Source organism: Peromyscus californicus, unplaced genomic scaffold, assembly GCF_007827085.1.
Source record: "Peromyscus californicus insignis strain IS unplaced genomic scaffold, ASM782708v3 Scaffold_8__1_contigs__length_139910024, whole genome shotgun sequence".
In the NCBI taxonomy this organism is placed as follows: domain Eukaryota; kingdom Metazoa; phylum Chordata; class Mammalia; order Rodentia; family Cricetidae; genus Peromyscus; species Peromyscus californicus.
In genome coordinates, this window is record NW_026294606.1 from 105,407,887 (window position 1) to 105,435,215 (window position 27,329).

The 27,329-nt window shown below is 47.8% G+C and overlaps 1 protein-coding gene across 3 annotated transcripts in view; it reads right to left on the reverse strand.

The window, feature by feature from the left end:
* Positions 1-169: 169 nt before the first annotated feature.
* Positions 170-27,329, reverse strand: part of Pskh1 (protein serine kinase H1) — a 35,881-nt gene continuing 8,721 nt past the window's right edge. The window contains exons 2-4 of one of the 3 annotated variants that reach the window (XM_052729811.1): positions 26,314-26,450; positions 17,187-18,213; positions 170-2,387 (exon numbers count right to left, since the gene is read on the reverse strand). In XM_052729811.1, the coding sequence (XP_052585771.1) occupies positions 2,070-2,387; positions 17,187-18,143 (1,275 nt within the window). In that variant the 5' untranslated portion in view covers positions 18,144-18,213; positions 26,314-26,450 and the 3' untranslated portion in view covers positions 170-2,069. Of the gene's footprint in view, positions 2,388-17,186; positions 18,214-26,202; positions 26,451-27,329 lie in introns of those variants that run through there. The other 2 variants (XM_052729812.1, XM_052729810.1) reach the window with 2 other exon arrangements.

Below are 27,329 nucleotides of genomic sequence, written 5' to 3' on the forward strand. Positions count from 1 at the left end.
GTTCTCTTGTGTACCCTTGTCTTCCATCCTGGCCTGGTGGGAAGGAGAAACTCTTGAGGGCTCTACCCCTGACCTGGACTTTGTCATCCCAGGCTGTGGCCCCTTACTCCTCTTTTTGAACAATCCACTAGTCCCATGGCAGTCAGGGTGGTCAGAAAAAATGGCAGCCTTCACGGGGGAGGGCAGCCTGTTTATTGGATACAGAAGATACATTTACAGAGTACACAAAATAAATAACTGCACATTCTCCATCCACAGTCCATGGCAGGAAGGCCTGGTGGACCTATCAAAGGCCCAAGACGTGAACTCCCTCTGCCCTATCCTCACAACCAGGCTTATTTTGGGCAAGAAAGAAAATAAATCCCCAGTGGTTCACACCCCCAGAGATTCCTGGGGAACTGGTAGGTGGGGGGATTCTGAGGCTGTGAGACTCAGGTCCTCCACTGCCTCCTATCCAGGGGGCAGGAGGATGTAAGGAGAGGGTATACAAGGCACAGTTGACTTGGCACAGAGTGGTCTCTTTGGTTTGGTTTCCCAATGGAGGTGGCATACATAGAAAGAGGGCCTAGCCCAAGGCTGCCCCTACTGAGAGGAGCTGAATGGGACTCAGACTCTTCCAGCTGACAGAGGCTCTTAGTCTAGCTAAGGCCCAAGCTAGGCTCTGTCTGGCCCCTTCCTACCCACTGAAAGCAGCTACAGAGGGAGGGAACTTGGATTCCAGCCTAGTGTGATGGTGGTAGGGAGACCATGACAGCTATTGGAACTGTTGTGGCTCAGTTCTCTGGGACAGCAATCCCTGCAACCCTACCCTACCTCCCAGAAGAGCTCCCTCAGCCTGACTCAATGGGGCCAGCCTGGAAAGTTAATGCTATGAGAAGAAGTGGGCACAGGGCAGATAGGGCAAGGCCAGCTCTTCAGCAAGGTCAGCACCCAAGGCACCCAGGGTTCAGAAGCAGGTAACACAGTACGGCTAAGTTCCAGGGTGAGGTTTGGAGAAGCTGAGCAGAAGGGGAGTTGAGCAGCCCAGGACTCTCCCCCAATTCAGCAACTCCTTTCTTTCCTCTTCCTTTTGGAGGGCTGTGGGTTTGCAAGGGTGTGCACCAGTCACCACCCCTCCCCTGGCCACCTATACCCAGACCAGACACTAGATGGCGCCATTATGGAGCTATAAAGAGGGCATGGCAGCTTCAGAAAGGAACCAGTTAAGGGCAATACCAAAGGACGGAACAAGAGTTGACCATGAAATTCTGGGGAGGACCCTCTTCAGGCACATCCACCCCCCAGGTAGCAGCAGTGGAGCTCCCTTTAACCCCTCACGGTTGGGAAGAAGGCAGCTGGGGAACGAAATGGGCATCCAAGTAGGGGAGGGAGACAAGAATGGGCTCTGCAAAGACACTGAGGGTGAGGCAGGATCTCTCACAGAGAGGCTGGAGCCCGAGGCTAAGGTCCACGCCACAGTCCTCCCACCAGAGGTCCTGGCAAGTCTAGGGGCTAGACAGGGTCCCTAGTGGCACCATGAAGAAAGCTTGCTCTTGGCTGGGGGAAATGATGGGGTTGCTTGGATCTGACTAGGGCTAAGGCACCAATGAGGCACCCAGGGCTTGCAATCTAGCTATGACAAAAGCTAGACCGCCCACTGGAGCATAATCTTAGGGATTAGCATGACATAAGATATGGAGCTAGACCAATGCTTTGTGGAGGAAAGGGGGGTTTATAAAAGTGACAGATTCAGAGAGTCCAAAGCCATAGGACCCTTTCTACCCAATTCTATAGACCCCTTTGGTCCAAGACAGAGGCAAACATTAAGGAGATCAGTGGGGACTGGGTCCTGCCCTTTCTTCCAACTCAGAGCAGCTGCCTACCAGCTCCCAGTTTAGATGGTCCTGAGCCACCATTTCATAACAGGCCCAGGCCCATGACAGGAGGTAGGGACTACTAAAGCACAGAGAAGAGCTGGGTCCAGACATGCTCTATATACAGCTGGTCATGATGCCTAGGTACAGAAGACATTGGGCCCAGGTGACAGAGCAGAGATGAGACAAGAGTGTGTCCATGTCATAGCTAGTGGCTCAGCCATTGTATTGCTGCTGATAGCGCAGGTTGAGCTCCCGCAGTTCGCGCTCTCGAACACGGCGTGACTTGTTGGAGCGTGTGGAGCGGCTGGAACGTGTGGACTGGGAAGATTTGGTGCTCTGGCAACGAGAGGAAGCACGCTTGAGGAGATTCTGGGAGATGGATCGGTGCAGATTCTTCATGGAAGAAGAGGCTGCCATGCTTACTACCCATGGGTGTCTCAGGGCCTGCAGTGCAGTCATCCGGGCTCCAGGGTCCACTGTCAGCAGGCGGTCAATGAAGTCCTTGGCCAGATTAGACACACTAGGCCAGGGCTAGAAGGCAGGACAAGCATTAGTGTGAGAGCCTCAACACTGCCCTCCCATCTGGATCCACCCGGATTTGTGCAGGCTAGAGAGGCAGCACCCTCCTCACAGGCAGCACACTGGAGCTCCTCTCCCTCCCCGGAATGCTGACTCAGGTAACTGAGCAGGTGTTGCTGGTGATGAGTCTGACAAGGAGGAAAAGGACCCATCATCTATCCCAGGGAGCCTGACTAAAGGAGCTGGACCCTGCCAAGACCCCCAACCTACCCTACAGAGGTTTTTCTTTTAAACACGGTCTCTCGGTATAGCCCTGGCTGTCCTGAAACTAAATATGTAGACCAAGCTGGCCTATAACTCACAGGGATCCACCTGCCTCTTCTTCCTGAGTGCTGGGATTAAAGGCCTGTGTTACCACATCTGGCTGGGAGATTTCAACATTTATTTTATATGTGTGTACCTGAGTGTATGTATATCCACCACATACATGCAGGCGCCCATGGAGGACAGATGGAACTGGAGTTTCAGGCAGTTGAGAGCCCTCTGGGGTATTGTCCTTTACAAGGACAGCTCTTAACTGCTGAGCTATCTCTCCAGTTCTAGATTTTTAAAGAAAGTGATCCAAATTTTCTTACCATGTCTAAGCTCCAACAACCATCCGTCTGGACCAAGTATAGTAGAGGAGAATTTTATGGTCCTTACTGAGAGGGTCTCACCTCCTAATTTCCAAGGAATTCCCTGCCTCAGTCTCCAAGTACCAAGAGAAAAAAATCATTTAATGTATCTATATTTCTCAGTTTGGTGACAGGGTAGGGACTTCTGGGGGCAGGTAAAGATGACCCTTCTCAGAGGCTCTGTCTAGTTTGCATGACTTCTTTGAGCCACAAAGCTCCTATAATTAGCCAGGTGTAGTGGTGAATGCCTTTAATCTCAGCATTTGGGAGACAGAGACAGGCAGATGCCTGTGAGTCTAAGGCCAGTATGGTCTACATAGTGAGATCCTATCTCAAAACAACAAAACAATTCCTCTAAGTATTATGTGCCAGCCTCCCTTCTACTATATTTCTGTCCCTGCAGAGCTCTCCTAAAAGTCTGTTCTGCTACAGGTAACCAGAGCTGCCTTGTCTTAGCCATTCACCAAGCAGCAGTCAATCTCTAGGTCTCAGCCTCCCTAGCTTGCCTTTACCTGGATGAACTTAAATTCTTAGGGTAAAGGAAATTTCCTTAGGTGCTCTCCTAGCCCCAGTGCTTACAATTATTCTAGCCTGAGTTCCAAGTTGATTATTCCCATTAGATGGTACTGAGTCCTAGTGCTTGGCACAGCACATATAGAAGGTACTCACTCAGTAGGTATAGGTGTAGTGAATTAACCATCAATGGATGCTGTCTAATGAGTATTCATTGTGGAAGCTGCTGCAGGCCATGGAACTCAGCCTGGTGGAGTTAAGTGCCATGGATCCTTAAGCTGACCTACTAGAGGACAGGTTCTGGGGCCCTGAATCTCCTGAGAGAACTTCTAGACAGGCTATGATGCTCCTTAAAGGGTAGGCCACCAGCTAATTCCCTGTCCTGCTATATAGGCTCTACTATGATGCCAGGGCCACCACTGCCTTCGTTACTGTGACTTGAAGGCTGTCTGTCCTACTCCGTGGCACCTTTTACCTTGGGGAGCCTCTGAACATGCTCTCCAGGGTACTCAAGCACACCTTACAGAAGTCCACATTCCAGGTAGGGACATGGCCATTTAACAAAGACACACAACTGCTGATTCATAGCACCCTAGCAGGGTTCCCTTGACCTCTTGCTAGACAAGAGGTCACCCCTTCCCAACTGCTAGATAGAAGTGATGCAGAGAGAAGACTCATCTGGACTCCGAAGGAAGAGGTAGGTGGTTTTCTTGTAGTTACTGTCCTCACCTGCCTATTAGAAAGCAAATCTCACCAGGCAGTGGTGGCATATGCTTTTAATCCCAGCACTCAGGAGACAGAGGCAGGAGGATCTCTGTGAGTTTGAGGCCAGCCTGGGCTACAGAGCAAATTCCAGGACAGCCAGAGCTGTTACAGAGAGAAACCAAACCCTGTCCTCTCCCCAAAAAGAAGGAAAGACACGTATTCACATAAAGTATTTTTTCTTTAAAGAAAGCAAGGTGGATTGCTGCTGCTATCTGAGTATAAGCCTCTACCTCTCACAAGATAGAAGCAGCAGCCCTAGCAGAGCACCTGATGAACATGGCCAAGCCCAGAGCTAAACAGATCAGATCAGAATATCTGCCTTGTGCTGTCCTGCTGGGTTTCTCTAGTGAGCAGGAAAAGCTATTGCTTGTTGAAGAACAGCTCCAAGGAAGCCCAGGGCACTCTGAACAGAGCTAAATGATCCTAAGTCTGTCCCTTACTCGATTCTGAACAGAAGGAACAACTCCTAAGCCAGGCATTTTGGTACACAGATAGGATCCCAGTACTTAACCAGGCAGTGGTGGCACACACCTTTAATCCCAGTGCTTGGGAGGCAGAGGCAGGTGGATCTCTCTAAGTTTGAGGGCAGCCTGGTCTACAGAGTGAGTTCCAGGACAGCCAGAGCTACAAAGAGAAACTCTGACTTGAAAAAACAACAGTAATAATAATAATAGTGATGATGATGATGATAATAATAATAATAAAAGCTCACAGTACTTGGCAGGTGGAGGCAGGAGGATCAGGAGTTCAAAGCCATCCTGTACTAATTTATAGACAATGTGAAGCTAGTTTAGGCCTCCTGAGACCCTATCACAAACACCCGCCTCCAAACAAGAGTCGCAGTTTCTCTGCAGAAGGTGGGACAGTGGAAAAGCTGGACTCACAAGCGAGAAACCTACGCAAGGACGAACTGGAGGCCTTCTCCCTTCAGATCCTCCCCCAGTAAAAGCATGGACTCCTGCAGCTTGCAACCAGCCTGATGCTGTCTTAGAAGGGCCTCTCACCAGACCTGCACAGTGAGTTTAAACATCTTCATCTCCAGAGCAGCACAGGCACGCACCAGGCACTAACCCCTGCTGCCTGTGAGGCGCTCAGTCTGTTAGTACAAAGCGAGCCAGATTGATCCATCCTTCCTACTCCCCCAGACTCTCGCCTCATCAATTATCGTGTCCGTGCCACTGTGTACAGAATGCCAATGGACTCGTTTGTCTGCAGGCCAGCAAGCTCCATGGAAAGCCCCCAACACTCCCCAGCTTGGAAGAGCTGGGAGCAACTATGCTGGTAGTGGTCCCCAAGCCAATGTGACTCAGTCTATCTAATCTTTGTGTGTTAGAAAAAATTGCAGTAGAAAGTTAAGCAGGCTGATCACAGGAAAGTAGTCCTCGTCCAGCTTGCAGACAGTAAAGCTGGGGCTTGGGGTGACCTCCAGTTGAGTGACCTTTGAAAAGTTTACCTAGACCTCCCACATTACTCAGAAAGGTAAGGTCTCCTATATCTTCCACAGTCCCACTTCTGGACTCATATCTAATTTATCACCTCCCATTACCTGAAGCCCATCCCACGTGCTTCTCTGGAGCCCAAGTATGTCTACCAGGCTATGACTGACCGGTCAGGAGGTATTCTGGACATGAGAAAAAGAAAAATGATTAAACAGCCACACCCTTCAGTTTCCAAAGTTCTAAGTGCTTTCTCTGGCTAAAGGACAGAACTCTGACCTCAGTATATATCCTTGTGGTCAGACAGGGACATTCATGGGCCTCAGGTAGCTGACAGATGGGACAGGTCCAACTAGCAGCTGATTAATCTCCCATTTGTTTCTACCTGTATCTGGACAGATAGGAAACACAGGACAGGGTGAGGGCCAGCAGGAAGAGGTCAGTTGGCTCTGCCTGCTGACAATCAGGAGATCAGAAGACAGCTTCACTATACATGCTCCTAGCCCATACTCTCCATGAGTCTCTGGACACTGCATGGGTGGGGCTGGGCCCCGTGCTGAGGCTGTGGGAGGAAGGTAATCATTGTCACTCTGAGTCTGACCATCAAGTGGGCTGCCTTTTTCCCTAGTACACAGACTCCCAAAGACCTTGTTCCCTTGCAGCTAAAGTACCTATTCTTGAGGTTATAACAGCGGAGGAGACAACTGTAAAGAGTGGGCGGGACCACTCCCTAAGCACCCCCTCACCAATTTCCCCTCATTATCCCCTACTTTTCTCCTGGGCAAAGTCATTCCTCTGTGGACTCCAACTCTCTCCTAGAGGGAGAGGCACCAATATACAAAGGCATTGTGTTCCAGCTCAGAGAATGTGTCTCCCTTTTTCTCTGCCCCTTCTACTTGAGTGGGGTGGCAAGGACATTTCCCAAGGACATGACATAGCCTCACTTTGAGCCTGAAAGCTAAGGGTATGAGGTTGGAGCACCTGTCCAGCCTAGGCTACATAGGGATAGGAAAGCTGCTTCCTTCTGGCAGCAGACCCTGATCACCTGCTGCCTCAGACTTCCTCTGGCAGAAGGCTGACCACTCTCTAGTGAGACTACAAGAGAACCAATGGCCCAGGTCTCTTCTGGATGGCGTCAGAGTGACAGGATAGTGTCAGGCTATGAGCCCGGTAATCAATTCCACTTCTTTGTATGACCTAAGAGAACTCACATCTCCCAACTTTCAACATGGAGAGAATGAACACAACATAATTCTAAGTGTCTCCTAATTTTGAAAGTTCTGGATTTTAAGAACATGGCTTCCCATCTCTTTTCACTCTTTGGCTGCATGTGAGGCAGAGGATGTGATATGCTGGCCGAACTCCTGACCCCTGAGGTTCCTTATTCATCCCATGACTTTGGGATAAGAGGGTCGTCCTGCTGTATAGCAGCCAGGGGTAGGAAGGAACAGAGCCGGGCTTGCTAACATGACTCAGCTCTTCCTTCAGCTTTGTCTCAAGAGGTATTTTTATATTTTCAGACCCAGTATTCCCACCCTCAAAGGCCTCCTCTCTGTACTTACGTGGGCCTGAATCAAAGCCGAGAAAAGGGCACAGAAGAAATTCTGGGAAATAGAGCTTTGGGTTTACTCAGGAGAGCAGAACTCTCATTGTAACAATAATGCAACACACTCTGAAGCTGCCTCCAAGGTTGTTTTTCGAAAAAGGTTTGGACACTGGTGAACCCTCTGATCAAGACAGAAACACCGGGATCCCTCCCAACCCTGAGATTCCATAGTGGCTAGGGAAGGAGTGAGCAGCCAAGAAGAGGATGTGGAAGGCCAGTCTAAACACAGAAAAAGAACAGAGGGGTTTTTTTTGTTTGTTTGTTTTGGTTTTTTTTTTGTTTTTCGAGACAGGGTTTCTCCTGGAACTCACTTGGTAGCCTAGGCTGGCCTCGAACTCACAGAGATCCGCCTGGCTCTGCCTCCTGAGTGCTGGGATTAAAGGCGTGCGCCACCACCGCCCGGCAAGAACAGAGGTTTTAAGGAGTTTGTAGAGACGAGGTCTCAACAGGTCAGCCTCAGCCTCTGGGTGTTGGAATCCTAAGTGTGTACCATCGTGCCTTGCTGGGCTTTACTTTTGTTTTTGTTTTGAGACAGTTCTTTGTGTATCTCAGGTCGGTCTCAAACTCCTGGGCTCAAGTGACCCTACCACTTGACATCCTCAGCTGCATTCAGCTGAAAACAGTTTTGGTATTTTGTTTGTTTCTGTAGTGCTTCGAGCATACTAGGCAAGTGGATCATCTCCAGCCCTGAAATTTGCATTTGATCTTAGCCCAGTGATTCTCAACCATATTAGATATTTATATTACAATTCATAACAGCAACAAAATTACAGTTATGAAGTAGCAATGAAATAATACATGAGGAACTAATGCCCGGCTGACCTTGAACTTCTGATCCTCCTGTTTCCACCCCGAGGTATACACCATTCCTGGTATATGGAGTGCTCAGGTTCAAACACAGGGGCTCAGGTATGCTAGGGAAGGCTCTACCAACTGAGATACACACCCAGTCCTCCATTTTAACTCTGAAGTGGTATTGAGCCTCAGTGGCTGTTAGAATCTTACTCACAGATGTTGTGGTCTCTGTCTTTGGAGGTCTGTGTCCCTAGAACCCTAGGAACAGCAGGATTTAGTTCAGGACCAGGACTTGGTCAACACTGAATAGCAGGATAAGTAAAGAGATGAAGGTAACTCAGCTTTCTGCTTAAGTGAGCCAGACAGCATTGGACCAGAGCCCAATATGGGGTAGCATGCATGTACTGGGACACAGAGAAAACAGGGCATTCTAGGCAGAAAGAGTGGCCCTGGGAGGTGAGAGCCTAAGTGGGGAAGGGGAGTATGCAGAGGTATGGCCAATAGGGGACAGGTGGACCAGGTAGGTCACCATAGCCATCACCCAGGAGAGTCAGCATCTATCTTAGTTGAGGCGGAGGGAATGGAGTGTATGAGGCCATGAGTGAATCTGAAGAAGTCAGAATGTGGGAGAGATGACAGTCTGGCAGCTCCCAGAACTAGAGAGCCTGGAAGCAACAAAGCCTATGACAAGGAGGTACTGTCCGGGTGAAGACAGACAGTGAAGAGGAGAGGGAGGGGACCACTCATGCACAGGGAAGGACTCTGAGCACAGCCATGTTATTCCCTTTTGCTGGAGGGCCTCTGAGGGCTGGAAATGGAAATGGCAGAGATGAAGGGTAGCTCTAGCCAAGGCTGACGAGTTGCTGGAGTGTTTGGAGCAAGGCCTTTCTGTAGGAAGGGCTAAATGCAGCAGTGTAAGGAATGGCAGCTGCTTCTATCACTACAGCTAAGGTACCGCTCTCTGGAGAGTGTGTAACCAGGGCAGCAGCAACAGAAGAATGCCTAAAGGATTAGACTCTGGAGCCTGCAGCCCAAGAGGTAGCACATGATGGGGCTCTGTTCCTCTTTCCCATGGAGCCTGCCTCCTGCCCCATCACATAAAGAACAGCCCTTATCTCCCTAAGCGAGGATTCCAACCAAGGATGGGTCTCCCTCCAGCCACTGAGAATCCACTGCCCATACTCAATGGCCCAAACAAGGCCACCTTTCAGTGATACATGTTGCTAGATATTAAGGAAGGCCTGTCTGAGGGTAACAGCAGTCTAGTTTGTTTATGTCTAGTCTAGTACATGCACATTGGGCAAAACTGAGGTCCATTCCAATGTGGTTCAGATCACATGGAATAGAAGACTGAGTCACGCTGGGTAGTAGTGAAGCGCACACCTTTAATCCCAGCACTTGGGAGGCAGAGGCAGGCGAATCTCTGTGAGTTTGAGGCCAGTCTGGTCTACAAAGTGAGTTCCAGGACAGCCAGGGCTGTTACTCAGAGAAACCCTGTCTCGAAAAACCAAAAAAGGAAAAGATTCATCTCTTCATTCATCCTGCCATCCCATATTGTCCAAGTACTGGTGCTGAGCCAAGTCCCGGTGTCCCTTATTTGTGTCTTCTTGCCATGGCAGCTATAAATTTGGGAAAACCATCGTATAACCCCGAGTGCAAGAGCTATGAGGAAAAGAAGCGAGGGAGGGTGAGGTGAAGAGAGGGTCAGGGAAGGGCTGACTTAAATATTCATCTTATTACAGGGTGACCAGAACTAAATGGTGTTAGTCCAACTCACTGCTCCTCAAGAACCTTGGCCCAAGCAGAAGGATGGCTGGCATACAGACCAGAGACCCATCCCTGGGAGAGCGCCTCCCACCATCCCATATTCCCCAGGCAGAAGCAGGGTGGAATTCTTCCCCCACCAACTCTGTCACCTGCTCAGAGGCACTTATTCTCCTGAACAAGGCTTTGTGAGCCTCTGCCCAAGCCCACCTGTTCCTGGTGTAGTCACCCAGGCTCACTCACGGCTCAGAATGCCCAAGTGGAGGAGGATGGCAATTCAGGCTTCTAAATTTGAAAGACAGCAGAACTGCTGATGGCCCCAGCATTCTGCCATCAATCCTCCAAGAGCCTCTTCATACATCCTGCCTCTAGGAATAGAACCCTTGACAAAAGCAATGACATCAGGCCGAGGACTGTCACATTCCTTGTCAAGCGAAGCACAGCAGCTCTGAGTGAGAGAACCCCAACTATGCTTCAGTATGAATCTACAGATGACTCACATCCTGTGTTCACTCCTTTAAAAACAGCTCCTCCAGCCTCCTGAGGTCTTCTCCTGTTACAGGAAGTTCACCTCTTGGGGTGATTTGTGTCTTCAGTCTTCTCCCACCCTCATACAGGCCTGCCTTGCCCCTCAGCAATGTGTTCCCCATCACTTCCACACTATCTTCTTTTTTTTTTTTTTTTGGTTTTTTGAGACAGGATTTCTCTGTGTAGCTTTGCGCCTTTCCTGGATCTCGCGCTGTAGACCAGGCTGGCCTCGAACTCACAGAGATCCACCTGCCTCTGCCTCCCGAGTGCTGGGATTAAAGGCGTGCGCCACCACCGCCCGGCCACACTATCTTCTTTATCAGCACCTCTAAACAGGGTAAACTCAGAATTCTCTTTGTAATATTAACCATCTGCATGCATTTCCTCCTCTTTCAGTGTCCTGTATTTGCCCTGAGTGATGAGCACATTCACCCCTGGCATTCTGTGCACCCTTCTGTCGGGGCCCACAGGCAGCTCCGGCCAGCAGTCTCCTAAGCACACCCCCAGGAAGGTCTCTGCTTCATCTTGCCTAACAGCAGCTGCATTTGGGACCCTTCCCAGGGCATCACCAGTGACTACTTGTACTTCCCTTAGAAGAAACCGGAAGAACATTCCTACTAATCATCACTTATAAATACTCCAGTTCGGGCTGCAGAGATGGCTCAGAGGTTAAGAGCACTGACTACTCTTCCAGAGGTCCTGAGTTCAATTCCCAGCACCCACATGGTGGCTCACAACCATCTGTAATGAGATCTGGCACCTTCTTCTGTGTACATAATAAATAAATAAACCTTAAAAAAAAAAATAAATACTCCAGTTCAACCCAGCAAATATTGAGATAGGTCCTATGGTGTGCTAAGCCAGGGCTCAGGGAGCATATGTGTTGACACACAATGTCCTCTAGAACCTCATAGGTCAAGTAAGGAGAGGTGTGTCCGCACACAACATTCAAGGAAGCACTGAAACAGACACCTGCAACATGCTGAGGCGTGTGCTGCCAGGAAAGGGGAATGCAGTCCCTGAAGCCAAGACAGCTCACATTCCGATCCCAGGCCTGCTGCCCCTTAGTGTGAAATCACACTAGCCTCAGTTTCCCTATGTGTAAAATGTGGGAACTGGAGATGCTAGATAGCACACGCAGCTCAGTACCTTGTATCTCTACGCAATGGCAGCGGTCAGCATTACTCCTAAAGAAAGCAATCTTTTTTTTTTCTTCCAGTTTTTTCAAGATAGGGTTTCTCTGTGTGTAGCTCTGGCTGTCCTGGAACTCCCTTTGAAGACCAGGCTAGGCTTGAACTCACAGAGATCCGCCTTCCTCTGCCTCCCAAGTGCTAGGATTAAAGACATGTGCCACCACGGCCCAGTAAGAAAACAATCTTTGAATTGGACCTTTCGTAGCTGATAAATATCCAAGGTCAACACCAAGAAGAAATAGAATAGTTTGAGCAAAACCTCACTGTGCTGAGTGAATGAAGCAAATGTCCGTGGCCTGTGGGATGTAGACATGGGGTGCAGCCTGAGCCTGGACTTTGGACTGAAGTATCAAGTCAGGATTGTGGAAGACAGGGCCCCATCAGGTCTATGGAGTCACAGAGGATGGTCCAGAAGCCTCTCCATCTGCCCTGAACACTGAGGCTCCTCCTGCAGAGCTGGGCTTCGGCATCACTTTCCTAACCACATGGAGCCTCCGTCTCCAACAGGCCCAAGAGCCACGCTGAGGTCATTCTAACACCATCCAATTAATTAGGCATCTCCTGGAACACCTTCTGCCACATGTGTCCTGTCAAGAAACTGGGGGTCGCCGGGCGGTGGTGGCGCACGCCTTTAATCCCAGCACTCGGGAGGCAGAGCCAGGCGGATCTCTGTGAGTTCGAGGCCAGCCTGGGCTACCAAGTGAGTTCCAGGAAAGGCGCAAAGCTACACAGAGAAACCCTGTCTCGAAAAACCAAAAAAAAAAAAAAAAAAAAAGAAACTGGGGGTCTCAGCAGCACAGGGTTCCCCAAAACAAGCCCTCAGCCTCCTTCACTGCTGCTCACCCCTGGAGCTCAGTCAGTCAGGTTCCCTTTTCCGAGTCTACCTATGCAGGAGCCTTCTGTTGGCTGTGTAGACAAAACCCTGCAAGGAATAAGGACACCAGACAGGGCTTGGTGTACAGGAAACACCACTGTGAGGGGACAGAATACAGGAAAGTTTCTCTAGAAAGGCACCAGGACCAAGAGACTTACTTTATAGTGAGGAAATGCCTCTTGCCACACCTCGCTGAGCTCACAATGGGAGCTCCTCTCTTCACAGCAGCATCCCTTCAACAACCAGGCAAGTTCCTCTGGTAGGGCCTTGCTCCATTAGCAGGCATGGAGACAAACAGGCATCACACAACACACAATAGATGGCTGGTGTGAGAGGGCCGGGCCCAGCAACCTGACCTGAGACACACAGCCCATGTTCTAGACCGTCCACACCCAATGACTCTTTATGCCAGGTCTTTGGGGACACGTGCTTGCCAAAAAGGATTCATCCTGCCACAATTCCTGTTCTAATTCTCTCTCCTCAAGCAACTTCCAGCTCCCCAGAGATGGGGTACAGATTTTCATGTCTCTTGTATTTTTCCCAGATATGCTTGTGGGTAGGCAGTGACCAGCAGGACAAAGAGAACTGGTCTCCGCACAGAGGATCAGATCTAGCAAGGAAACCACTTCTCCCAGGCAACACCCAGACAAATCGCTTCAAAGCTTCCCACAAAGGGTAGATAGTAGATCTGTTCTGGGGTCAGCCAAGCTCATGTTAGCAGAAAAATGTGACCAGGGTCTGCCAGGAATTTGACTCTGAACTAGGAACTGATGCATTCAACTCCAACTAGAGGTTAGTGGAGGCAAAGACTGGGTATTGCCCAGCTCCTACACTCACACTAAGAGTCCAGCCTCATGGCCCATGACTCCAGTGGAGCAGAGCAGAATCTCTGGTTCTAGTCTTTGAATTCCAGAAGAAGCAGGAGGCCTGAGTACATCCCTACTCCTCTCCTCTGTTATTCCCCCATGCTCAGATTATCAATAGCTAGGTAGGCAGACTGTGCAAGCTCCAATTAAATAAACTGCTTGATCAACAACTGCCAGGATCAGAGATTCTTAGGTGTCCTCACAGATTTCTCAAGTCTTTCCACTTGTGAAACACATACTCTCTCTTGTTCCCTCCTCTAGCTAAGCTCCATGCTGCCCTGTCATCTGGAGGGACCCTCAGCAGCTTGACACCATACAAAGCTCAGAATAGAAGTAGCCTTCCGGGGTTGGGGATTTAGCTCAGAGGTAGGGCGCTTGCCTAGCAAGCACAAGGCCCTGGGTTCGGTCCTCAGCTCCAGGAAAAAAAAAAAAAAAAAAGAAGTAGCCTTCCAACTTTCAAACATTCATGCTCTAACTAAAGCATCAGTTTCGGCTATAACCTAATGCAATCCCTGAGCCTCCGATCAAGACCACAGAACTTTCTGAGTGCCTCTACAGGATTCCCTGGCTGACCTGTGGCATCCTCCGCTGTTGAGCACAAGTATGTGAGAATCAACTTTTGAATCACATACCTATTCACTTCAAATCTCCAAAGAACAGACCAGGCATGAGCTTTCCATGGTGTTGACACCCTGTGGAAAGTATCAGGTGTCCTATAATAACCCTTTACTCCAGAGACCATACATAGGTGTCCGGGTAAACAGTTATCACCCTCTCGTAAATGGTGCCTGTGACAGGGCTGCACTGAAGAGGAAGGCTTCTGTCCTCAAATCATTGCCACCTTGGAAACATATCACCTGGGGACCCTCCTAAAGAAGAGCAGCTCCATTCCTGAGAAAGGGACATCCTTGACTAACCCCACAACTTCATCTGCAAACTACCAGGGAGGCTGATAGAGCATGGGATCCCAAGCATGAGACAGAGTGAGTGATATGAGACCCTGGGTGACTCTTACAAGAACACTGTCCTGAGCCAGGTGATGGGGATGAGAGAGGCCAGGCCCAAATCCCTGGGAGGAAAGCTAGGTCACAGAAGACAGTTGCTCCCAGAAATCCTTCCCTTCTGTGCAGGTTACAAAAAAAAAAAAAAAAAAAAAAAAAAAAAAAAAAAAAGGCAGAAATGGCAGCTGACAGTGGCGATGCACACCTCTAATCCCAGAATTTGGGAGGTGGAGGCAGGAAGATTAGCAGTTCAAGGCCATCCTTGGCTACATAGAACTTCAGGTCACTCTGGACTACATGAGACTCTCCCTCAAAAAAACAAAGCAAAGGGGGCACTTAAATGTGCTCAGTAGGTAAAGCATGATCTGAGTTTGATTCCCAGAATCTACACAAAGGTGTAAAGAGACAACCTACTCCACAAAGTTGTCCTCTGACCTCTACATACATGCTGTGGCATGCACATACCCACACACTCACATTATGCACATACACAATAATAAATAAAGCATTAAGAAGTAAAACACAGGCCGGGCGGTGGTGGCGCACGCCTTTAATCCCAGCACTCGGGAGGCAGAGCCAGGCGGATCTCTGTGAGTTCGAGGCCAGCCTGGGCTACCAAGTGAGTTCCAGGAAAGGCGCAAAGCTACACAGAGAGACCCTGTCTCGAAAAACCAAAAAAAAAAAAAAAAAAAAAAGTAAAACACAAATCAAATAACAACAAAAAGAGGCAAAGACACCAATAGCAGCCCCGTGGCAGCCCCGGCCCTGTGGGGAGCACTCTGTACTTTGGGGGAGGGGCCCTCACTGTCTTGCCAGAGTCCTACAGCCCTGTAAATCTCGGCTCCTGCTCCTCACGAAGCACGGTACACTCTTCCACAAGCACACAGGCACTCTCGCTGCGGTCAGCCTCATCTCCTACCCAGTCAGCATCCTTCTGAAGAGCAACCAGCAATGACTCTTTGCACCTCCCTTTAACAACCAGCAATGCTAAAATCTGACAATATTTTTTGCAAGTGTCAGAAGCATCCATGGACCTGGATACACAAACTGGATAGGTTGCTATTTGAATTTGGCACATGCTTAGCATTTGTTGGTATATAACTCACCATTTAAATATGTGAGCTAAAGCTAGGTATGGTGGTGCATGCTTGTAATCCCAGCATTTAAGAAACAGAGGCAGGAGGATTAAAAGTTGAAGGGCCAGCCTTGGTTATATATTGAGTGCGAGGCTAGTCTGGGCTATATGAGACTGTCTCAAAACAAAAGCAAACTAACTTCTACATCTTAAGATCAGATCTGGTTTCTCTTTTAAAAATCAAAAGATGAGGACACATGGGGTCCTTATTGTTGTCTGGCAAAACTAAACAGAGATAAGAAACTGTTCCTGAGGATGGGGCATATTCATTCTAGCTTATGTGATACTCAGTGGAACAGACACTGGATAGATGCTACCCCACATTCACCTCTGAGCTCACCTGCAGCTACTAGGCCTAGCTAGTCACAGCTTCCCACTGCCAGCGCCCCACTGCCTGCTTCCCACAGCCAGCACCCCACTGCCAGCGCCCCACAGCCAGCGCCCCACTGCCAGCGCCCCACAGCCAGTACCCCACTGCCAGCACCCCACTGCCAGTGCCTGCATCTCTCTGCCTCTCTACTTGAGGGCTTTATCCACCACTTCTTAACATTCAAGATAGGCAAGAAACATAAGGGATTTAATGCCAAAAAGAAATTCTAAAGATTTTTTATCTGTTAATTATGAATATGTGTGTGTGGAGGCATGTGCACGTGTATGCTGCTGCCCACGGAGGTGGGTCCCTGGAGTTGGAGTTATATAGGTGGTTGCAAGCTGACCAACATGGGTGCTGGGAATGGAACCCAGGACCTCCACAAGAGCAATATGCACTCTGAACCACGGAACCACCTCTCCAGTCCCCACCTCCCACAAAAGAAACTCTTTACTCATAAGGTACGGTAGTTACACTTAAACACACACACTTGCTCTTTGGTGATACGTTTCTATGACACATTCCACATAATTATTCATAAGGCTGAAAGTGGGACTAATTTCCAGTATCCCACAGTGGTAGCCCAAGTGGCAGTTCACTTCTGTGTGTGTGGTGTCTGGGTGTACATGCGTTCATGTGTGTATGTACAGGTACACATGCATATGTATGATGAGGTCAGAGGGTGGGGTGATTTCCTTTATCATTCCCCACCCTATTTTTTGAAACAGGATTTCTCACTGAATATGGAATCCAGCAATTTGGCTAGAGGGATCCTCCCACCACTGGCTCCCCAGTACTCAGATGACAAGTACATGCCACTACATCCAACTCTTTTACATGGGTTCTGGGGACCAGAACTCAGGTCCTTGTGCTTACATGGCAAGCATGTAACTAGCTGAGCCATCTCCCCAGTCCCAGCCCACTTCTTTTGTTTTGTTTGAGACAGGGCTCACTAGCTGGCCTGGAACTTGATATGGAGACCAGCCTGGCCAGCCCATTTCTTAATGTACTTGTTCATTAGACTGATCTCTTTCCACTTCATCTTTTCCTGATCACTTTCCCCGTCTTTACTTAACCACCTCCCACATAAATTTTCTGCTTCCAAGTCCTCACCTCAAAGCTTACGTTTAGGAGAATCTAAACCAGGGCACTCTGCTAGACCCTGTCATTTCTACACTGGCCCCCATGAGCAGTACCCTGAAAGCAAATCCCACTGACCACGAGTTAGAGGTTATACCTTCCCACTGAGGGCCCCCCTAACATTCCTGGAACAGAAGCAAGACAAACTCACCTCCCCCAAATAACTGTATTTGCCCCTGAGGATCTGCCGGTACAGCCGGGTGCGGTTATCATCCTCAAAGGGCATGGTGCCACTGAGTAGGATGTAGGCAATAACACCCAGTGCCCACATATCCACGGAATTGGTATAGGGTTTTCGAACCAGGACCTCAGGAGCAATGTACTCAGGTGTGCCACAGGTGGTCTTCATCAAGCAATCATCACCTTTCTTTCGGGCACTGGCCAAGCCAAAGTCAGTGATGATGATCTTAGAGTCAGTGCCTGGGTGGTAGTAGAGGAGATTCTCAGGCTTGAGGTCTCGGTGTGTGATGCCCAGGGCATGCAGATACCGGACACCATCCAGTACCATTTGCAGCACTCTTGTGGCATCCCGCTCAGTGAAAGAACCTTTGGCAATAATCCGGTCAAAGAGCTCACCACCAGTGGCCAGCTCCATCACCATATATACACGCTCCTGTGTCTCAAACACTTCCACCAGCTGAATGATGTTGGCATGGCGCACCCGGCGCAGCACTCGGAGCTCAGACTCACACACCTCCCGCCCCTCTCGGTACTTGGTCTCAATCATCTTGATAGCATATGGCTGTCGGGTTGCCCGGTGCTCCACACGTACCACTCGGCTAAAGCTGCCTCGGCCAATCAGGGCCTTGATATCATACTTAGCTGTCACACGTGGGTCAAACTTGGCCCTGTACTTTGCGACCCTGGCCCTGCGTGGTGGTTCTGAGGGAGGCTCTGTGTGGCCAGTAGTGGGAACACCAGGGCAAGGAGGTGCATACTGACTGGTAGCTGGGAACCCAGCTTTGAGAGGGTCAACACTGTCCACCTCTGTGATGAAGTGCTTGTATACATCATTCTTAGTGCCACTAAAGGGCTCCACTTTCTTGACCAGATCCAGCTGGACATCCTTGGGTGGCTCAGGAAGGACCTTGCTTGTCCCACAGCCCATCACGGACACGGGGGCATCCTCTCCAGCGAGGCTGGCAGGACCTGCTCTGTAGGCAGTGCCCCGTCTACACCTATACAAACAGAAGAGAGGGTCAGTATGGTCAGGATAACCCTGAAGGACAACAGTGGTGCATATCTGTAATTCTAGACTCTGGAGGCAGAGGTAGGAAGATCATGCAAGTTTAAGGCCAGACTGGTCTACAAAGCAACATAATGGGCCATCCAATGCTACTGGACTCTGTCCAAAAACAAACAAAAATTGACTGACACAATACCCTGCAAAAGGATGTCTTTGACTTCTTAAGAAGTTAGGAGTAGGGGATGGAGAGATGGCTCAGCAGTTTAAGAACACTGGCTGCTCTTCCAGAGGACCAGAGTTCAATTCTTAGCACTCATATGGCAGCTCACAGTTGTTTGTAACCCCAGTTCCAGGAGATCGGATGTCCTCTTCTAGCCTCCTATGGCACGAGGCACACACATGGTACATAGACATACATATAGGCAAAACACCTGCATACATAACACTCGGGAGGCAGAGGCAGGCGGATCTCTGTGAGTTCGAGGCCAGCCTTGTCTACAGAGCGAGTTCCAGGACAGCTAGGGCTGTTACAAAGAGAAACCCTGTCTTGAAAAAAACAAACAAAACAATACAAAAAAAAAAAAAAAAAAAAAAAAAAAGAACTTGGATCTCAATCTCAGTGGAGGGTCTAGGAAAAAGACCAGGTCTGCTCTTCAGGGCATTGCCTTACATTTCCCTGGATCTCAGTCTCATGCTGTTCTTCAAGTCTAAGAGAGGGCAAGAACATTCACCAGGCACAGCTGTTGGGTCCTTCATATCCTCTTTAGTCTTCCTGGCCCTTCTAGCTGAAGTCATATTTCCTAAATGCTAAAATCACTCCTCATTATTGTGACTCATCTTTTCTGAAACAGGGATGTAGAATGCTGGAGACCTCTTCCAGCATCACCACCCATAAGAACTCAGAAAGCTGTTCCTCCAAGGTCTCCATGGCGAGCTTCTCAGTCGTTATCTTCCTACAGAGGTGGAGCCAATACAACAGCCAAACTACCTTGAGTCTGTTTTTATTTCACTCTTTCCTGTGTGGTTTCTACAGCCTTCCTCCTGTACAGTCTTCTCTTTGGCAGTTACCCTGTTCCATAGTCTCATATTTGCCCAGTTTACCACATGGCGAAAATCTATTCCAGAGCACTTGAGACCAGAAATCTTGGCACAATGTCACTAGGTAGCTCCAAAACAAATTTGTGCTTCAAGAAACAGAGGGGACCTTGAGCTCAGACAGAACAAGTATGATGGTGGCTGTACATCAGAATACCTTGTTCACCCCATACCACCTTTTTGAGACAGGGACTAACTATGTACCCTGGCTAACCTGGAACTCATTATGTAGAGCAGGCTGGCCCCAAACTCACAGAAATCTGATTGCCTCTACCTTCTGAGTGGCACTACACATGTAGAAGTGCTAATGTTACTTTGCCAATGCTTTGCAGAAGTCATTACCTTTTTTACCTACACTGACCCTCTAAGGACCCATGGATTGAAGACAGCTGGGAATTTCCTATTAATTGATAGACAGACTTGGTAGTAAAATGACTAAAGGAAACATTTATCAAACACCTATTGATTACAGGCAGGAATAAAGGAATGTTCCAATATGTCTACTTCTAGTTTTTTGTTTTTAATTATGGGGGAGGGATGTGCACATGAGTGCAGGTGCCAGAAGGAGATGTCGGATGCCCTGGAGCTGGAGTTACAGGTGACTGTGAACCAGCTGGTGTGGGTGCTGGGAATCGAACTCGGGTCCTTTGCAAATGTAGTGTGTGCTCTTAGCAGAGCCGACTCTCGAGTTTCTATTGTTTCCTTTTAAAACACAAAAATATAAGATATGATCAATAACTATTAAATTTAAATGAAAGAGAAAAAGCATAGATGTAGGGGTGATTGTCTGTGCTTCACCCCTGAAGCACCGCCCCTAGGAGGCAGCAGGTAACTGCTAGGCACCTGCCCCCACCCGGTACATGGCTGAGATGGGAACCCCTTAAGACCTGAAATGTGTATGTGCTCACTCTCCAGGCTACCTCATGATCCTGGATGCTGCATGCCGGACTGCAAACCAAGTCAGAGTTCTCCAGAGAACCATGTTGACTGTACCTCACCTCTGCTGGATCCCGTTACCAACCCCTTTGCTTGATGGCAGTTGACTCAAAATAAACCCCTTTTGACTATCAAATAAACTACGTGGAATTGCCTCATTAATTGCCACTATACATAGAAACATATTTTTTATAGAAATTGGTTAAGATTAGGTTGAGAAAGGGTCTTTCTATGTGGCCCAGACTAACCTGGAACTCTTTTCTCCTTTTTTGAGATAAGAGTCTTATGTGACCTAGACTGGCCTTGAACTCAATATATAGCCCAATGCTAGAATTACAATCATGTTCCACCATGCCCAGTAAATAGTAGATTTCAATAGAGCATGGTGTTAAGCCTGAGAAATAGTAGTTGCCATATGTAGAGTGATACATAGTGTTAGGGAAGGCAAGAATTGATCAAGTAATGGGGCATGTTGGCTCAAACAGTAATTGTAACCTTCAGGAGACTGGCAAGAGGATCACTAAAAGTTCAAGGCCAACCTGGGCTACAGCTCTGGATTCACAGAGAGCAGAGAGAGGCTGAGGTATATATACACTCCATGGCACAGTATTTTTCTAGCATGCACAAGGCCCTGGGTTTGATTCTCAAGCTCTGCCCTCCCTATACCCCCCAAAAAGAGTCAAGTCAGCAGAGGTAAGGAATGGAGATTCAAACAGAGAGAGTAAACATACTTCAAGGCCCAGAAGTCTAGAGTAAGCCTGGGAATGGGCACTATAGTGATATAAAGCTGAGCATGAAGTTTTGGAAGATTAGCAGGAACTAGGTTATAGTGAGGACTAGGCCTTCTTGTGAAGTGATGGAGAATTACCAAATAGTTTATAAAGAGAGAGTTAATTTAGAAAGAAGTGTAAGGTTGGACTAACAATGGTCAAAGTGATCTAAATGGGCTAATCACAGTGTGGCCCAACAGTGAGATGGAATTAAAGACTTGAGCAGCTGGGTGGTGGTGGCGCACGCCTTTAATCCCAGCGCTCAGGAGGCAGAGGCAGGAGGATCTCTGTGAGTTCGAGGCCAGCCTGGTCTACAGAGTGAGTTCCAGGACAGTCACAGCTATTACACAGAGAAACCTTGTCTTGGAAAAAAATAAAATAAAATAAAGATGTGAGCAGTACCAGAGCAGTGGCTCTCAACTTGGGGGTCAAACAACCCTTCACATGGGTTGCATATCAGATATCCTGCATATCAGTAGCAAAATTACAGTTAAGAAATAGCAACAGGGGCTGGAGAGATGGCTCAGCGGTTAAGAGCACTGACTGCTCTTCCAGAGGTCCTGAGTTCAATTCCCAGCAACCACATGGTGGCTCACAAGCATCTGTAATGAGATCTGGTGGCCTCTTCTGGCATGTAGGTATACATGCAGACAGAACACTGTATACATAATAAATAAATAAATCTTAAAAAAAAAGAAATAGCAACAAGAATAATTTTATAGCTGGGCAGTGGCGGCGCAATCCCAGCACTCAGGAGACAGAAGCAAGTGGATCTCTGTGAGTTCGAGGCTAGCCTGGTCTACAGAGTGAGTTCCAGGACAGCCAGGGCTACATAGTGAGACCCTGTCTCGGGAAAAGAAAAAAACAGTTGTTCCCTAACCTCCACAACAGACAAAACCTCTGACCTCTACACACACATGGGTGTACCCGCATGTGCACACACACAAACACACACATGGAGATAGAAAAAAAGGTAAAAACTGGGGTTGGAGAGATGGCTCAGCGGTTAAGAGCACTGGCTGCTCTTCCAGAGGACCCAGGTTCAATTCCTAGCACCCACATGGCAGTTCACAACTGTCTGTAACTCCAGTTCCAGGGGATCTGATACCTTCACACAAATGCACATAAAATAAAGTTAAATAAATTATTTAAAAAAAAAAAGAAAGAAAGAAAAAAAGGTAAAAACAAAACAAAGCAAATCCATCAGACATAAAGGGAGAATTTGGAGCACACAGACTAAGAGCTCAGATTTACTTAGTATACCAATATGGTTCTCAACAGACTAAAGTTAACCTTTCCTTACATGAAAGGCAACAACTCATCTCCAGGGTTTGGTATTACCAAAATACCCAGGAGAGACCACACAGACTTATGTTTAATCTTCAAGTTTAAAATTTTTATTACATTTACTTATTTATTTGTTTGTTTGAGTGTGTGTGTGTGTGTGAGAGAGAGAGAGAGAGAAAGAGAGAGAGAGAGAGAGAGAGAGAGAGAGAGAGAGAGAGAGAGAGAGAGAGAGGGGAATTAGGAGAAGAGAATAGTTCAGAGTAACCTCCTTCTCTCTTTCCGCTATGTGGGTCCTGGGAATTTTTTTTTTTTTTTTTGTCCTGGGAATTTAACTCAGATTGCTGGACCAGTCCTCCCAAATTAGAACATCATGTTTAAACAAAGACATTCAGAAAGTAGATTCCTTCTGATACAGGTCAATGATTAGAACTATGAACCAACAATTTTGCAGACTCCTCTCTTCCTTCAGGAAAACACATGTATTGAAACCCAGGAAGAAGATAGTTCTTGGGCAAAGCACAGGCCTCTGGTTCCTGATCCTCAAACCCACATGGTAAGCAACATCTACCACTAAGGAGAAGGAATACAAGTTGCATGGGTGATCCACCGTGGGGACACTCAGAAATCACTTCTTCCAGCTGAGTAATGGTAACTCTAGATTTACAACTAATTAGCTATCTCTACATACACACTTGATGAGAAAAATAAGGTTTATCAAGAAAACACCCTCAGTGGGGTGTGGTGCACGCCTTTAATCCCAGTACTTGGGAGGCAAAGGCAGGCAGATCTCTGTGAGTTGGAACCAGCCTGGTCTACAGAGGGAGTTCCATGGCAGCTGAGAAACCCTGTCTCTCGAAAAACCTAAAAAAAAACCCAAACCCTGACTTTTCACTTTAAACAAAGCCTGCACAAAGATCTGAGGTTAGCAATAAAGCACCATGTTTATTCCAAGCAGAAACACTTCAGAGGTAATAACAGACTGCTATCAGCACTCTACCATTCAAATAAGGGTTGAAATTGGAAAAGGTGGCAGCTCCAAAAAGCTAGGGGCCATAGGTAATACCCTCCAGATGATCACAGCAGCTCCACACTCCAATCACATCACTATGTAGCCCTGACTAACCTGGAACTACGTAGACCAGGCTGGCTTCAAACTCACAGAAATTCACCTGTCTCTGAATGCTCAACTCCAATCACATCTGTTAACTTCTCTTCCCAAAGTGATGGAGTGAAAATGAAGACATAGGGAAAATGGCGGAGACTGGCAAAAACTTGGGAAGAACCTATTCCTTGAGCTTTCTTGTGTATGTGCCCAACTTAGTAGCCAGCATGGGTACTGGAGTAGACAGGATGAGTGAGCAAGCAGCCTCAGGGAAGAGACTCCCCTGGGTCATGTTATACCAGGTCACAAAGCTAACACAGAAATTGACTGATTCTCCAGGGTCTGCTCTACACCTTCAGATTCTAGACTGATCGAAACCACTCCTCCAGGAAGCCCAAGCATGCTGGGCAGTAGCAGAGGGAGTGAGCACTAGGCACCGCTGTCTTCCTTGACACTACAGAAAGGATCAGCCAAGAGAGGGAGGGAGACTTGTGCAAAGCCTCTCAAACTGTGGTGGACAAGCATGGACTCCTGTCTCGTGGCTCTCCACCCAAGGATCTTTTCATTACACAGTAAAGATTTCAGAAGTATCTGGGCCCAGCAGAACCTGACCTCAGCAGGTCAAAGCCTGAACTGTTCCTCACGTCACTAAGGTGGTGACTCAACACACCTCTGCGGAGCCCTGTTCTGTCATGCAGCTCACAGCTTTCCTCTATTTTTCTTCTTTTTTAGACAGTCTTGCTATGTAGCCCTAATTGACCTTGAACTCACTATGTAACCTGGGCTGGCTTCTAATTTGCAGTAATCCTCCTGCCTAAGCTCCTGAGTGCTAGGATTACAGGCATGTGCCGCTCAGCCTAGCTCCACAGCTCTGCTCTAGACTGCCTTTCATTACACCACGGTCAGCTCCTTGGGGAAGGCTTGTTTCTCAGCTTTCCAGGACTCCCTCTGTACCTGGCAAGTGCTGAGCTCAGGAAGCATTCACTGTCTGTCAGCAACGAGGGAAGCGGAGTCCACTTGGATTCCTATTTGCTGTGAGGAACAACGAAAGACTCTGAGGAATTTTCAAGGGGCAGAAAGAAGCCACAATGGTGGTTCAACATCCTCCACAACTATGGGAGGTTATCTGAACTCCAAAGTAAGTTTGTCCACAAGCTTGCAGACCTAACTCTATGGAAGGCCAGGAGTAAAGAGCCAGACACAGAGGCCAGGTTTGCAAATGTCTCGCAATGGTGGGAAAAGATTGCCTCTCTCCAATACCATACACCAACAACTTTTCCCCCACATTAAAGCAAGATAACCTTTCACCTATAAAGATCCTGAACCAAGCCAGGCAGTGGTGACACACACCTTTATTCCCAGCACTCAGGAGAAAGAGGCAGGCAAGTCTCTGCGTCTCTGAGATTGAGGCCAGCCTGGTCTACAGAGTCTACAGAGTTCCAGGACAGCCAAGGCTATGTAGAGAAACCCATCAAAGGAAAAAAAAAAGAGAGAGAGAGACAGAAATCTCTGAGGAATCTCAAGAATTAGTAATTGCTAAACTGTACTTATCATCATATCATCATAAGGCAAACATACACCAGACAAAAATTCTTGCCATTTTAGACAAAAACTCTGAACAGGAGCAGCTGCAGACTTGAAGAGAACTCTGCTTTCTACAACAGGGAGACTAGCACAGCAATCTCACTTCTAGAAACAATACTACAAAACCACTTTCATAAGGGTACAGATAAGTGTTGTGGAATATTACTGTAACTATGTAAAGATGTGTTACTTTTGTTTATGCTGCATTTGCTTAACTAGGTAAAACTGTGTTGCTGTTGCACCTTGCCTGCCTAAGGCACCTCAGTGGACTAATAAAAAGCAGAGGTGGGATAGACAGGGCTGGCAGGCAGCGAGAATAAGTAGGAGGAGGAATCTAGGCTGGAGAGAGAAGGTGGATAAAAGAGGGGGAGATGCGTGGGGCCAGATAGACAGACATGGAAGAAGCAGGAAAATAGGACATACAGAAGGAAAGAAAGGTACAAAGATCCAAGGCAAAACGTAGATGAAGAGAAACAGGTTAAATTAAGTTATAAGAGCTAGCTAGAAACAAGCATAAACTAAGGCCGAGCATTCATAACTATAAGAAGTCTCTGTATTTGGAGGCTGGTAGTCTGAGAAAGCCTGCTACTGATATGTGTATGAGAAATTTCACAGCAGCATTCTTTAACATGATGAAAAACCAGGGGCTGGAAATACAGTTAGTTACAGAGTTCATGCCTAGCATGTGAGAGGTTCGGGGTTCAAACCCAGCACAGCAAAAGTAATTTTTTTAAGTTGGAAACTAGGGCTTAGGGGATGGCTCAGTCAGTAAACTATCTGTCCTAAACATATGGGAACCTGAGTTTGAGTGCCCAGCACCCATGTAAAAAGCTGGACACTGACACAGAAATGCAATCCCAAGACTCTGAGGAGAGGGAAGGAAGGAGTTCCTGGAAACCGTTGGCCTGCAATTCTTACCTACATGGTGGCTCACAACTACCCCTAACGCTGGTTCCAAGAGATCCTATGCTCTCTTCTGACCTCCACACACATACATGCAGGCAAAACACTCATGCATATAAAATAAAATAAATAAATCTAAAAAAATTTAAATAAGAAAGAGAGTGATAGAGAAGACATCTGACATTTACCTTAGGCCTCCATATGTAGGTACACACACAAACACGTACACACATATAAACACACACACACAAAATAAACGTAACTAAAAAAAAGATTTAAATTAGCTGAGAACAGTAGTACATGCCTATAATCCCAGCACTTGAGAGACTGGCGAAGGAGCACCACAGCAAATGTGATGACAACAGGAATATGCAGCCAGACTGCCTCACAAGAGAGTGCCGGGAAGATGGCTCACCAGGTTCAGGCGCCTGCTGCCCAACATGCCAATCTGAGTTCACTCCTCGGAACGCACATGGTGTAAGGAGAGAACAAATTCCTACAAGTTGTCCTCTGACCTCCACCATGCCCACCACGTGTGGCATACGCACACACCTGCATACACAAAGTAAATAAATAAATGTAAGAGAAAAAAGCTTTTAAAAGGAAAAGTTAGAAACAAAGCACATATTCAGCAATGAGAATATTAATCAACTCCAGGCCAGCTAGAGCTACCTAATAAGACCCTATCTCAAAAAAATGAAAACAGAAAGGGCAGGAAAAATTAAAATAATTCCTACTCAATAGAAAGGTACATTAAAACTGCAGGTTGCCAGGCAGTGGCCCACGCCTTTAATCCCAGCACTCAAGAAGCAGAGGCAGGCAGACCTCTGAGTTCGAGGCCAGCCTTGTCTACAGTGAGTTCCAGGACAGGCAGGGCTACACAGAAAAACCCTCTCAAAAGAACAGAACTGTAGGTATAGTTCAGCAGTACAGAACTTGCCTAATTTGTGCCAGCCCTCAGCACCAGAAAGGAGAGCGCAAGAAAGATACAAGTAAATATTGATACTAGCCGGGCGGTGGTGACGCACACCTTTAATCCCAGCACTCGGGAGGCAGAGGCAGGCGGATCTCTGTGAGTTCGCGGCTAGCCTGGACTACAGAGTGAGTTCCAGGACAAGCTCCAAAGCTACACAGAGAAACCCTGTCTCAAAAAGCCAAAAAAAAAAAAAAATATATTGATACTATATACCAGGATCCATACCTGTGACTTACTGTAGAATAAACCTAAATGTATACTCTTTTTATTTATTGTTTTGGGAGGCTCTCAGCCCATGCTGGCCTTGAACTTACTATATAGACAAGACGACTTTGAGCTCCTGATCCTCCTCCCTCTACTCCAAAGTACTGAGATCACAGGCCTGCACCCCATGCCCCTCTTACGAGGTGCTAGAGATTGAACCCAGGGCTTCCTACATGCGAGGCAAACACTCC